At 37.5% G+C, this 15,281-nt stretch overlaps 1 protein-coding gene across 5 annotated transcripts in view; it reads right to left on the bottom strand.

The window, feature by feature from the left end:
* The window catches only part of ARFIP1 (ADP ribosylation factor interacting protein 1), an 86,666-nt gene that overhangs the window by 32,987 nt on the left and 38,398 nt on the right, over positions 1-15,281 (bottom strand). For 4 of the 5 annotated variants that reach the window (XM_045017856.1, XM_045017854.1, XM_045017857.1 and 1 more), the window contains 3 exons: positions 11,791-11,899; positions 8,092-8,187; positions 5,796-5,908 (listed from right to left, as the gene is read on the bottom strand). In XM_045017856.1, coding sequence (XP_044873791.1) covers positions 5,796-5,908; positions 8,092-8,187; positions 11,791-11,899 — 318 coding nt within the window. The remainder of the gene's footprint in view (positions 1-5,795; positions 5,909-8,091; positions 8,188-11,790; positions 11,900-15,281) is intronic. The other variant, XM_045017858.1, reaches the window with a different exon arrangement.

The following is a 15,281-nucleotide window of genomic DNA, read 5'->3' as shown; positions in this document are numbered from 1 at the left end:
TTAAAAATGTATAGTGTGTACCTTCTAAAAATGAAACCTACATCTATCTCCGAGTTGTGAAGAATATGTATTAAGGTTATAACAACCAACAAGAATGCATTTTTATGTAGAAATCCATGATTAAATTGAGTCTTCCTGACTAGTGATTTAAATCAAATCCACCCTCGCAGAATCACACGTTATATCTTCTGAGGCCAGGGCAAGACTAACATAATAACCTGTTTTGAAATTGTCTACACATGCAAAATTATGCTCTACTGTACTACCAGGGCGCTATCAGTTTGTAAAAAGATACTCTGACATGAAAAAGCTGACTATGTAAATTGCCTCCTCCCTGTTTGTGCCACTGTTTCTCTGGGTACCAGCATTTGGACTTGATACAAGTCTCCCATGTAAAGATGACGCTGTGATAACTAATGCTATATCTACACTACAGCCTAAGTCGGCATAACTTATGTCACTCAGGGGTTTGAAAAAACCACCTCCTTGAGTGACATAAGTTATGCCGACATAAGTGCTCACTCGCATAATGCTTATGTCGATGGGAGAAGTTCTCTCCCGTTGGCATAGAGCGTCTTCACTAGACAAGCTGCAGCTGTGCACCTATACTGGTACAGGTGCAGCACTGTACGTATAGACATAGCCTAACATGTTGGGGAATTCTTCATTCTTGACCAATCTGCTCAAAAGACAGTTGAAGGCACTGACTGATGGAAAAAAGAGTAAATCTTCTCTTGATCTCTTATCTATAGATCCTGTATGGGTGTAGACAAGACCGTAGGGAGGAAGGGGAATAAGTACTTTTATACAAGACATACTTTTATACTTCCACACTAAGAATGGTACTGATATCAGGATAGACTGACTTAAATTGAAGTGATTTAAATAATCAATTTTAATCATGTTTTGCATTTGTACTTTTTTAGTTATTTTCATAAAGAAAAGTTGCTTCTCATTAAAACGGCAACTAAATATAGCTTTTTACACAATTTGCAGTGTGTAGGCCTTAGCATAAGTTGTCAATTTCAAATTTTAATTTTAAATGTTTATTTTTTATAAATATTTAATTTAAAAAAAAATCTGATTTTAAAAATTGATTTTTATCCACCTGGCCTGATATACCTCTACAGTTAAAATCTCAGCCCTAACCAAAATAATTATATCAGTACAAAAAATGCATATAAACCAGACCTAAGAAAGAATTGAGAATTTTTTTTCCTCCTCCAGGGATAGAAAGGTAGAAGGAAGGATGGAATGGACTCAAATAAAAGGTGATTTAAAAATTGCTAGTTTTAAAGCTTTAAATAAAAAATTAAACACTTTCCGTAAGAAAAAGTTAAAGGCATATGGGTAAAGCAGAATATAGTTACCCAAAAATGAAATGTGTGCAGTACATTCACATTTGCATGAAGTTCTATTGATAAAGAGGGGGATGCTGCTGTGACTTTGTCCCTTTATCATATTAATTTCAAGACTAGAACTGGCCTATTCCAAAGTCAATGCTTCCTGCTGACATCAAAGAAAACTGTTCCACTGAACTGATGCAGATTACCAGCCTGCTACCTAGATAATGAGTTTAAGAAATAAACCAGTTTGCCTGCAATATCCTCTTGCAGGTGTGGACAATACTGTTCCCATTTCAGACTAGTTGACTCCCAAATGGTTTCTCAAATTTGAAATTAAGCTCAAGTCCATCTCCTGTATCATTATGTCATCATCAATCCCTCCCCCTCCTATTTACCTTGACTATTTAATCTTGATGCTCTTCTCAAAGCTATATTCTCCTTTTCCTCCACATCTCCTGTGTCTGCAAATCTTCCTTTCATCACCTATGCCACTGTGCCTGTAAACACCACTGTATCAATTCAATCTTTGCTGCAACTGCATACATGAATTCATCTTCTCACCCTCCTCACATGTGCAACTCCCTTCTTTAAGGCCTCCCTCAGCCCCAGCTCTTCAGATTCCTGCATGCTTCCTCCCCATATCTTCTCACATGTACAAACAGAACCACATCACCACAATCACTAATACTCCACCTACTCTCCACTCATGTCAAGATTCAATCAAAACTGCCCTTCTTGTTTCTGGAATGTGTTTTCCTGATCTGATCTAGCCAATTTCAGACTTCTCACAAGTCCAGGGCTGGCCAGCAAAAACAAGTTTAAGGACACAGCCTGAACTGGTTACTTTAGTCCTTGTTAGAGTTTACTTTAGTTTCTATTACCAATACAAGGTCTTCTAGGTAATGGACAAGAGAATCTAGCCCTGGGTAAATCCACTTTCCATTGCTTGGGTGGGTGTTGGCTCTGCTAAACTTAATCTTCTACTGGCATAATTTCGAGCCGCTCCTCCCCTGTCCCACAACCAAGTGGAGTTTTGGCCAGGTGGAGAATCTCCCAATATCAGAATGAATGAAAGGAGTTGCAGTGTTCAGGGTATGACTCCTACAGTAGTCGAGAGAATTGGCAGACACCATCAAGAATGCCTGGGAACAGAAAGGAAGCTAAAGGCAAAGTGGTAGAAAGAATAATCAAGATGGATACTGAAGTCCCAAATGATGGTGAAGATAGAGCCCAACAGTGGTAAATGGAAAAATTCTGACGGAAGTATCATTAGATAGAGATGGCCTATAGGCTACACAATTTCAGGCTGAATCCTGATGGAAAGTGAGAGAAAGGCTCATGGACTGTAGTAAGCTGATTTAAGAATTTATATTCAGATTAGCCAATAACTCATTTCAAAGCAAGAATTATTTCTAAATGGTAACTAGGTACAGTAGCCTGGAGAAAGAAGAAGTCAGAGCCTGAAATCTATTAGATCTCTGTTAGAGGATATAAATTCCATCAAGGTGTGTAACAGTAAGGGTTTGCTAATTCATTTGACATTAAAGGGGGTTATTAGATGATATAACTCCTGTTTTACAAATGTGTTCAAAGCCATATCGTAGGAATTACATGCCTTGGCAGGCAGCCATAGAACAATTCTGTGCAGTGTTAGTTGAAAGCATGCCTGCCTTGGGCCAAGGGTATAAGTAACCCCCTGGCTCCATCAATAACCGTCACCAATTTCTCCATCACCAGAAGCCCTGAAAGTATTTGGGCTTCCAACTAGGGGCAGCAGATTTTGGTGTGGCTATGTAGATTCCATACATTCACAGATCAGCAGTTACACAAGATAAGTGACCTTTTCTCCTTCACATATGTACCCCCACAGAACCACAGTGCAGGAAATTGGCCAGCAATGACTTCCCTGAGGTGGACCAAGGAAACGCACTAGTCACACACAGCAAAGCACTGTCCTCCCAAATTAATAATCTGTTCCTGGTTCAGAACAGAGGTACAGGGGTTCATAAATGTAACCACCAACCACTATATAGATGCCAGATAGATTTCAAATGAGGGCATGTTACATAAGTATGCCCTGAATTATCCCATTCTTTTGGTGGAAAAAGCCCCAAAATGTTCTAGCATAGGGACTTCAGAGACATCACACACGACCTGGATTCACAAACTAACTCATCCGGCAGCTTTAGGCAATAAATGTTTAACCTTAGGATCTTAAGGCAAAAACGCATCCTACTCCATGTTCCAAAAAGTTTAGTGCTGTCACTCTGAGCAGTAATGAATGTGAGTTTTTGTTTCGCTTTGTTCTCTCTGTTTTTGTAAGTCAAACATGCAGCCTGACCTCTCTGAGATGGTTTTGTGGCTTTGGAAAGAGCTTGGCAGAGAAATAATGTTTCAAATGAATAACTGAGACTTTGCCAAGGTTTTGCATATACCTCAGCCACCTTTTCTTTGTAGAAGACTGCATTAAGTGAATGAGCAGTCAGTCCGCAACTTTGGGCCAAGATGATGGCCAGCAGGAAGGAGTCTTTTAGTAAGAGGTGGAACAAAAAGCCAGATCGAGGGCCCTTCAATGAAAGTTTGTGGAGCACCAATTCAAATCCCAAGGGTCGGCAGGCTACCTGACTGGAGGGTACAGAGAACTTCCAAGAACTTCTTCACAAGGGGAGGCAAAATATTAGTTCCCTCTCAAAGGGAACACGGTAGGCAGAAACAGCAGTTGGACAGACCTTTGCAATTTAGATTACATGAAATTAGAAGTTCCTGAACCAATGGAACTGAGCAAGAAAAAAAGATGCAGGCCTCTGTCCTGAACAAATCTTTTGAACTAGTTACAATTAGCAGCATCACATTTGCTACTGAAAAATGTCCTCATTTGTTCTCACCTCTATCAAAGAGGAAGTCAGTACATGGATCTAAGAGTACAAGTTATTACAACGGTTAGGGAATTTTGATGAAATTGTTTCTCCCATCAAAAAATGCCAATCAGCTGAAACCAAAATTTTTTGTGGAAACTTGCCATTTTTGTCAAAACTTTCATCAGGAAGGCTTCTGAGGTCCAGGGTGGAATTTCTGGTTGAAACAAGAGGGCACACCCCACCCCAAAATAGCCAATAGTCTGGTATTAAGGGCACTCACCAGGGACGTCAGACATTCAGGTTCAAGTCCTTGTTAAGACTGATTCAGAGCATGGATTTGAACCTGCATCACCCACATCCCAAGAGACTGGAGAGTCCAGTGGTTAGAATCAGGTTTTGGGGTTTTTTTTCTATCAAAGGATTTTTGTTTCATCCCAGTGCAAAATGGGGAAATTTTTGAAATCTCAAAAAGTTTTGCAGGACAGGAAAACAGTTTCCTGTCCAGCTCAACTAGAGACCCTGGTAGTCAAATGATGGGAGGGTGGTGGCTTGGTATCTTTGCAGGAGTTCTTAGATTTGTGGGGATTCTCCACTGCAAAGCATTCTCCTCTCCACAGGCTGAAGGAGTGGTGAAGAGCCTGACATGGACCGATACACATATAATCCAAATTCCTTCCCTCCAGCTCTCTGTCAGCCAAGTTTCAGGGAGAATAAGGAGCTGCTGCTCTGAATTGGGCTAAATTTAGAGCTCTCAGCAGTAGTCGGTTTACTGTCACAAATGCACCAATATATCCTTATATCAAGGGTCCGAAAAATGGGAGGATGGGGGAGCCATTTGCAATTGTCACTAGCAAAATAAATGCACTTTATCACCACCATGTTATTACTTATTCACTTGTTCCTGTACTGTTCCGTCAAATTCAGGCTACTGGGTGCACTTGAACACAAGAAACGCAATGGAAATATAAAAAAAAATATACCAGAGCAAAAAAATCTCAAAGAAGTCACCTTGATACCAGATGTAATCTCAAATTAAATTTTTTTTAGATAATTTGTGATAAAAAACAACCATATTTCACATTTTTATTGCAGCTAATGCTACCCAATGACAAATCATATAAAACTTAGCAGTTCCACTAGCAAAAAGACATAGGATTGATTTATGCATTAATTTTGAAGTTCACTAAACTTGTTTTAGCTCAAGCAAGTGTGTTTGTGGGAAAAATATAATAGACTCTATTTTTGTCATGTAAATAAGGTTTAAAAGCTATCACTGCATCAAAAATTTAAGAGATCTATACATAATTTTGCACATATGTAGGTTCTAACAGAAGATTCTGGAGTTCTAACCTAGTTTAAAAAATCTGAGGGAAAAAGAACAAATCAGTAAAAGGCCTAGTTTATATAAGTCATATCTACATCAATTCAGAAAATATGTTTCTCCATAACAATGACAGATTTTTAGCTATCTGTAACATGCTGCATCTATCAACACATCACATGCTACAATAGGATACGTTTACAAATTTTAATTTACATTAGCAATAATCTGGAAACAGCAATACAAATTTACATGTGTAAACTTGCAAACCTTGTAAGTGTTTAGGCTCCATTTTCTCACAAGCTCTAATTTTTCCATTGCTGGATTCTTTACTTCATCTGCTAGAACAACTGGCCCACTTTTCTGCTGCATTCTTACATCACCTGAACAAGACACAGAAAATCTTTAGGGCCCACTTTTTAAAAAAAAAGTCAAGCATATATCTGCATATCCAAAGAGTTATAAAGCAGCACTCGTGCATGGAAAAGCAAATTATGCATCTAACTAGATTTTATGTGAACGGTGTTAGGTAAATGGACATGAAAGACTGTTTTCAAAAAGCAGTTTTGTGCTAATCAGGCCTAAAAGTGCATACAATAAAGGGAAGTATATCTATATTGATTTTAAAGTCAAACCAGAATATTTGTGTAAGTGAATGATTTAGGTAAACTAACACTAAATTGAGTAAGAAAGTATGATAAAGTTACATGGGTGTTTCTGTATAGAATTTTTACTACCTTCAACAAGTAATTCAGATATTTGTTTAGTTATTTAAACTCTTTTAAAAACAGCATTTAGGCAACCTCTAACAGTCCAACATTCTGCTGGAATTAGCCAGCCTAAAAAACTTTTACACATTACAAGCCATTGTTAGTAAGTTACAGAAGTATACAAAGTAAAATCAAACTGCTGCCACCAAGTACAGCCAACTTAAGATGTACAGAATTATCAATACAATATTTGTTAACATAAGAGTAAGACATTCACATTTTTCCAGATCGTGCTGCTGTTAGTCTCAACACGTTTAATTAAAATTAACAGGAGAATCATAACTCATGTACATGTAAAAAGGTTAGTGTACTTCATAGTTTTATTAGGTCCTCATTCACAGAGATAGTGGAACTCATTATTGCTGATTTTGAATGAGGACTAAAGAAACCACAGCAAGCAGTGAAACAGAATAAAGGGTCACCATCAGTACACTATAATCAGTCCCAACTTTTTGCAGGTACCAGTTAGTACAGAATGTTATTCAAATTGCACATTTTGATTTTGAATTGAAAAGCTGACTCTCAATATCAAAACTGTAAAAAAATGTTGCAGCCATTTTGTTGGGAGCACCCTTCATTGCCACATATGCACTGACCACCCAAGTTATGCCAAGTGCTCTTTAGCATTGTACAAATGAAAAAAAAATTAAGAGCAAGGTAGTTTGCTAGTATATGGTCGAATTCCCAGAGTTACATACACTTCATGTGGCTCCTGATGCTATGTTAGTGTACTTAGTAGCATATACAGACCCTTGCTGACTTCACTTCTGAAGAGAACAGCAAAATAAAATGCCTAGCATCAAATGCAAGACAGAGTCAGTATGGAAAATGTTTTTCTTCAAGTTCCTAAGGAAGTATTACACACATGGCAGAGTTAAAAACCTAAGCAATTTACAAAAAGGATATTTGATAGTGGCCCCCGGCCCTCTTTAGATAGAAAAAAAGCAAGTTATATAAGGAAGAAAGTTTAGTCATTAGGCTTTACAATAGCATTCCAGGCTGAAAAACTGAATTATTAGCAGAAGACCCATCGGCATATGAAGGTGCAATTATTCAGAAGGCCCATTTAAACTGGAGAGAGAAAAAGAGAGAAAGACTATCCCTGCACCTGCCACATCTCGTATAATACAGAATGTATTAACCTTGCCAGGTTATTTGTAAACAAGGGTTTGTAAAAGCAGTATGCTTCTGCATAGGTCTCCAGACATTCCTTTATAGCACTGAGCACCAACATGTGATTTACACATTAAAAACATAATTTTTATAGTAAGTAATTAATCCTCACAGCACCCCTCTGAGGTAGCTAAATATTCTCCCCATTTTAAAGAGGAGGAAACAGACTCAAAGAGGTTAAGTAACTTGACCAAAGCCACAGAGGCAGTCGGGACAAAGCTCAATTTGGGTGTTATGAACTCCAAAATCCAATCTCATACTTGGAGTATTAGAACATGTCTCTGTTTTGGCTGGCAAAGAGAAAAAAGCTTACTGCTTCAGCACTAACAATTACACCTAGAGTACTTTTTAAATGTCATTTGTTTTTATTTATTGTTGATAAAAAGTAAAGATCTGTACAGATTATACTTAATGCTTTGGAGCAGGAAAAGTTGTTCAGAAGGGAAAGCATAGGTTACTTTGCAAACTGTTGAAGCCCAGAAATGACAGAATCACCAAATAGCAGGAATTACACACTCACCTAGTAAAAAAAGTAAAATTATTACAGACAGTAGGAGTTAGTGTAACAAAGGTGTTAGTGTAACACTAACACTAGTGTATCCAGCAATCAGTGTTGTGAATACCTGTGGGAATAATTAAATCACTCCCTTGTCCAGCCAGTCTGCTAGCTGCTGCATTGCTAGGAGATATAACAGATGATATGGGTGATGCTGAGGAACCTGAAAAGGGGACACATTTAACCATGAAAACCCATCATCTTCTTTCCTCAGAAAATGTGTATTTTTATGTACAGAGATAGCTTTTAGTATTGGAGATATACCTGTAACATCAACACAAAACTAGAACAGAATAGTGTATGGAATAATTCTTGGGATTTCTGGTAGTGATATATTAGCAGGGGCGGCTCTATGTATTTTGCGGCCCCAAGCATGGCAGTCAGGCGGCTTTTGGTGGCATGCCTGTGGGAAGTCTGCTGGTAATGCGGATTTGGCGGCGTTTCTGCGGGAGGTCCGCCAGTCCCACGGCCAAATTGCCGCTGAAGCCGCGGGACCAGCAGACCTCCTGCAGGCATGCTGCCAAAAGCCGCCTGACTGCTGCCCTCACAGCGACCGGCAGGCCGCCCCCCGCGGCTTGCCACCCCAGGCACGCACTTGCTGCGCTGGTGCCTGAAGCAGCCCCTGTATATTAGAAAGGAGCAGCTGTTAATATGAAATCCTCAAAGTTACTCCTGACTTAACTGTGTGTTTTCTTTAAAAGAAATTGGCAGTATGTCTGGAAGTAATCAACCAAAATACAAAATGCCAGATATAGGAGGTAGGAAAGAAAACAAATAAAATGACTTTCATACTCATCAACATGGCTGCTTTTCAGCTGAAATCTGATTTTTCTTATCTAAGTAAAGTCACTCTACTGTTATCATGCAATACTCCTAACCTTGAAGGTTGATATTTGGACGCTGGATTCAATTCCAATTTCAGATAAGCAGGTGCAAGAACAGATTTTAATGAAGTGCAGTAGGTATATGTCTAGAATATGCAGCAAGAATGCTTAAGTATCTGAGAACAGGATTGAGCCATTAGGTTGTTAAAATATTAGCCTGTGTGGTTCTCTGTCTAGAAGAAAAAGGCCTACTAAAAACATTAATTATATTTAAAATATTGAGTTACGGGCATCATTGCGTTAACAGTAAGAGTGCTGTGCTCCCAAAGCTATTATACATATTTTAACAAGTCATACAGCTCATGGCTTTATACTCTTCCACATCAAGGAAAGCATACAATAAAATAGTCAATTTAACTGTATAGAGGCAACCATGAAAAAAGTCACCCCATTTGCCCAGGACAAAATACTTTTTTTGATGGGTGACTAAAATCAGTAATAACCCCCTCTCCCCGCCCAAATTTATCATCATGGTATTGCAATGGTATTTGCAAGTCAATTTTGTGCCTGAGCATGTTAATTTTCATAACATTTTTTCAAGGTTGCATAAAAATCTAATGGGTCAATGTGCCCTCAGAAATTATGTACCCTTTAATGGCTTCCACAAAAGCTATACTTTATTAATTCAGTAACACCTCAAAAGAGCTCTTTAAATAACTGAAGCAAGACTCAGCATATGTTTCTTATATATGTCCCTGTAGCATGGAGAATTTGTCTCCCCTCATTATTCCAACTGTAAGAGCAAAGCATAAAATTTTTAGCAACATCATTAATCTGCACACACAAACAAAGTTAAGGCTGAGACATTTATTTAACTTGCCCTACCTTGTCACAGTATGATGATATGTTCTACGAGAGCGGCAATACCTTGGGTACTAATGTCCCCAATTCTGCAACTGGATTCATGCAGGCACAAAGGTCTGCCCACAAGGACCCTTTTACAGGAGCAGTGTCTAATCATGGAATGTAAGCAAGCTAAAAACAACTTTTCATTCTTTACGTTTTCTTGGCTTCTGGCACAAGAGTATCCAACTTTGCTTAAGCTTCATTGTTCACAATAAGAATCATAGAATACCAGGGTCGGAAGGGATCTCACGAGGTCATCTAGTCCAACCCCCTGCTCAAAACAGGACCAATCCCGAGACAAATTTTTGTCCCAGATCCCTAAATGGCCCCCTCAAGGATTGAACTCACAACCCTGGGTTTAGCAGGCCAATGCTCAAGCCACTGAGCTATCCCTCCCCTCATCCCATCCCTACTAATTTTGCTTTTTCCCCCCATGTATTTCTTTTTTAATCCATTCTACTGGACAGAAATCAAAGCTCTTAAAATTTGGCATTAATCATATTTTATCTTTTTGTCTATTGGGTTATTCAAAGCCTAATTTCCATCATCTCTCCTTCATTTGAGGAAAAACATAATCAGAAATAATCTGAAGTAATTGGTTTTGGAGAAAGACTGGAGTATTATTTTTAAATTCAAGTCAGTTCATGATAATCTACATTTCACACAGAGAAAGCACAAAGTTCCCTGTTTCTATAACATGAAAATTAATAATTCTGTTGCCTACATTGTAAAGCATTTATGACATTTCAGAATTATTAGCATAGCTTGAACAATGTCCTGTGCACTTTATTTTGGTATTAGTTCTGTTGTACCTGCTCTGTTAAACTAGTGTATTACTTCCTTACAGATAGAATGAAATGAAAAGGGAATGGCAAGCAGTGTTTATTATTTATGCAACTTTTCATTAGCTGTACTGAATATTTCAAACACTCATGAGCCACCAAAACATTTTAATTATGTAACAAGTTGTACATTTTCCCTTCATTTTTGAATTTTTAAGGTTTTACTAATAAAAGCAAGGATATATGCAAGTTATACCTACTACTACAAAGACTCAATCTCACAGCTGCTCACTCAATATTCAGATTTTCTAAATTCATAATCTTGCTCTAGATAAAGTAAAACTATGTATAGTGGTTTATTAAGATTTCATTTATGTCCTGTTTCCTGTATTCTTTATTATTTTCAGACAGATTAAAGAGAAAGTGCTATTATTGGATTGTTTAATAATTTTGCATTTCTCAAGGTTAGTTTTTAAATAAATCCATTCAAATTAAAGAAACTTGCAGCTCTATGCTGAGCAAGTAAAATGGTGGATCCATCTTCAATATAACCAAATTTTTGTAGTATTTTTAGGACTGATTCTTATGCTTGGTGTCTAAGAACCTTTACAACATATACATCACAATAAAGAGGAAACAATTTAGTGTCTTTGGAACAACCCACTACAGAGCTGGGAAAAGAATTTCATTGTAATTCTATTTTCTTTAGAAAACTGAAGTGGAGTGGTAACTGATAGTGGGACTGATTTGAGCTATGTTTACAACTGGAACAATACCTCTAACTTAATGATTTAGTTATATAGCTCTAATTATGTATAGAGAGTTTTTATTATAATAACCTAAATTTTCCCTTCTTAATATAGCAGTTTTTAAATTATTAGTATCCATCAAAAAACATACATACTTTTGTAACACCAAGAATCTTTTCATTAAGAAATCCAACATGATTATAGGAAAGGACCTATTAAAATTAATTGCAGGCTAGTTAAAAGTTACCAAAACTGCTATAAGTTTTCATTAAAACCCATTAACAAGTGGATATCAATTTCTCATTTTAGCAACCCAGCAACTGAGGAGAACACTTTTCATACCTAAGGTATACATGGCACATCAGAATAACTGCTATTTATGCTGAAGTGCAAAGCAGCTACAGAGTTTGAAAAGAGTCTTGGGAGGCTATGCCTTTAAAAATATGCCCAAATCAGGTAAATTGTTCAAATGTAAAAATCATGTAGGTATACAAGTAGTTTTTACCTTGAAATGGCCCTGCTTCAATGACTCCCTCTTTGGTGCTGTCAAATCCATGAGATGTTATTTGGGTTTCCGAGAGACCAAGTCCAACTGGTAACGAACGTTTCAAATCCTTGGAAATGTTTGAATAAAAGGGAAAATCCATATAAAAACCTAGATAAGGAAACTTTTAGGCACCATAATATCTTTTCAATTGCATCTTAGACAATCCTGTCTATAGCCTGGAACTTGTCTTACGGTGTCATGGCATTCTATTGTGATGCATTAGTAGCAAACGTTTACAATGTAAGACACTGTTTTACAATGTGTGTTAGATGAAACAGTTTGTACGCTCATTTTAAAAGCGTGCTGATTTGTTAAGTATGTGAAAAAAAATGAAAAATTAAAACAAAGCAAAAAACAAAACAATACTTTTCCTTTCCTTACCAATGTCCTTACAGAAGAAAAACAAGGTAAATTCTAGTTTTTCCAAGTGGTTGAGTACAAGATTAACTCCTAGAAACTAAAGAGTAAATAGTAATTGCTAATAGAAGGTTTTCCTGTTGTCACAGTCTTCATTTAGACAAAGTTTTTCTGGATTGTGCATCATTTTACTTGTTCTGTAAAGTGCCAAATACATCATGATGCCATATAATACTTAGCACATTTTACTCATTCAAAACACTGTGAAAACACTAACAAATCCTTAAAGTTGGTCTGAGGTTGGAGAGTTAATTTCTCTATTTGTAAACATGGATAATACTGAGGCAAAAGATTAAGGTACTTCTCAAAGGCTATGCAGCACAGTAAGTCAGGGTTAGAAGATAGAATGCCTTCCAACCTCACAAATTTCCCTGTTCCACACTACGTAAAAATAAAAGTATTAAAAACAATGAACAGAAGGCACAGACTAATAATTCAGTCACATCACAGTAGATTACATAATCAGAAAACCTTAACTGCTGACATGGAATTCTGAATCTTTCTGATCTTAGCAAGGTGAAAAAATAAATAAATAATAAAGGAACAGATGAGCAATGCATGAAGTATGCACAGAAAAAAAACCATTCATTTTCAAGATGCTATTGCAGGGCATATGCAGTAACTTCTTCTATCACACACACACACACACCCCTAAGAATTAATATCTTTAAAACCCAACTGATTTTTTTTTAGTATATTACAGAAATCATTTAACCTGCAAGCCCCATGGGAGTTGCTGCATAGGTGTAATATTACCTAAAGGCCCAAACTGGCAGTTAGAATGTAGCTCTGAATAATCCCAATCCACAGTAATAATTCCCTACAATATAAACCAAGTATCAGGAAAAGAGAAAGAGGAACCCTACAAACTCCAAAGTAATAAAAAGGTATCCTTAGCAGAAGAGACACTATACTTTGGTTAAACTAACCATGATTCCTGATTATTAGTTATTTATAAAGGGCCAAACTAAAAGTGAATCATTTAAGTGCAATAATAAAGAAGGAAAATAAATAAACAGCACCATGATCACTAGCTGCTTCTTGGGGCATGTCTACACGCACAGTGCTGCATATGCATCGCTGCAGCACATTTGGTGAAGACACTAACTTGATAGGAGAGTTCTCCGATCAGCATAATAAAATCACCTCTGCAAGCGGCAGAAAAATTTGAGCCACACCGGCACTTATGGTCAGTGTAACTTATGTCACTCGGGGTGATTTATTCAGACCCCATGAGTGACATAAGTTCTGTAGACATAGCCTCAGGGCTTATCTATGCTACCAGCCAGATTGATGGGCAGCGATCGATCCAGCAGGGATTAATTTATCGTGTCTAGTATAGATGCGATAAATAGACCGCCGATTGCTCTAGAGTAGACTCCAGTACTCCACCTCAACAAGAAGCGCAAGGAGAATCGACAGGAGAGCGTCTCCCATCAACACATGCAGTAAGTAGTTCTAAGTACTGCAACTTCAACTATGTTATTCACATAGCTGAAGTTGCTTAATTTAGATTGATCCCCCGGTAGTGTAGACCAACCCTCAGTCTCAACCTACCTATGGGCACTAGACTCCTGTAAAGCTTTATATTTTAAGCTGAATTTCTGAAGACTCTAAACTCCAGCCCACCCATATCCTCTGGCCCATTCTTCACCTGAAGATGTGGAAGCCAAGCCTCTTTCCTGTGAAAGTGTTAAAATTCTCAGCTACTTGTCTGTACTTTTAAGGCCCTTCAAAAATCTATCCCCACCTGCCCAATTCTCTAATCTCCACAGCATGTGTGTACTCTCACCCTCACTCTACTGATGAAAGCCTTCATTGCCTGTTTGCTAAGTTTTGACAAGAGTACCTACATGTTTTCTCCCTCCCCTTTAGAACTCTTCTGCCACAATGCCTATAAAAGCCTCAACAATGGTATGGCAGCTGGCATGCTGTGACCATTGCCCATCATAGTAAACAGTATTGTCTCATTGTTTCTTGGTGCTCCCATCCGTTTATCCACCTACTGCATCACTTCTTATTTTACAACCAAAAGTATAAGCTCTCTGGGGCAAGGACCATCTTTTTGTTAAGTTTGTACCATGTCAAATATAATGGGACACTAATCCATGAGTAGCAGCACATCGGGACCCTACAGTACAAGATAATAAACAGAGAACTTTACTGCTTGAATAAATTATAGTAGTAAACTGTATTACCAAGACTTAACATATTATGAACCTGAGGTGGAATGGATAAAAACCTATGATTTTTAATCAGATTTTTATTTAAATCGAGTTATTTAAATCAATTAAAAAAAAGCCCAAAATGTCAATGTTTATTGATGCAGAATATTTAAAGGATTTTTATGTATTGTAGTAAATTATGGGCTTACTATAGGCTGTCATAATTACAAATTTAATGTTAATACAGAGACAGAAGAAAAGATCCGACTCGTCTAGTCAACTCACACTTTATAAACATGTCAAAATATCATGTCCTTAAGTAAGCATTATTATTTTCAGTCTAAAATGGAGCAACTGCCGGTATACTAAGCTAGCTAGATTAAAGCTAGCTTAGGTTCCGGAGCAATGAAGCTGCTTCAGCATGCACTACAAGCCCATCCAGAATTCTGGGTAATTACTCACAGGGTTATCCTGCACTGCCCTGGCTTCACTGCTCTGGGGCCCAGGCTACCTAGGGTCTACCTGAGCTGCAATCACAGCGTGTGAATGCAGCATAGACATATCCTTAGTGTAAATGATATAAAGTATTTGGTTGCAAATCAACATGTTTTAATGGCAATACCAACCAATGACAATATATTTTTTTAAAATAGTGGAAAGTAACTAAAAAGTATAAATACTAAACAAGAATAGAATCAATTATTTAAATCAGTGTTCTTGCTTGCTGATTTAAATGGGTGATTTAAAAATCAATCATCTCTGACCTGAGGGTTTTTGTTTGTTTGTTTAAATAAGCAAAGGAGGTGTTTGTTCTGGACATACGAGTTCTTGCATGAAAACCTGGGTTAGGTTTTATGGCATATAATC

Source organism: Mauremys mutica, chromosome 5 (genome assembly GCF_020497125.1).
Source record: "Mauremys mutica isolate MM-2020 ecotype Southern chromosome 5, ASM2049712v1, whole genome shotgun sequence".
NCBI classification, from domain to species: Eukaryota; Metazoa; Chordata; order Testudines; family Geoemydidae; genus Mauremys; species Mauremys mutica.
This window is presented reverse-complemented; position numbering and strand designations above follow the sequence as displayed.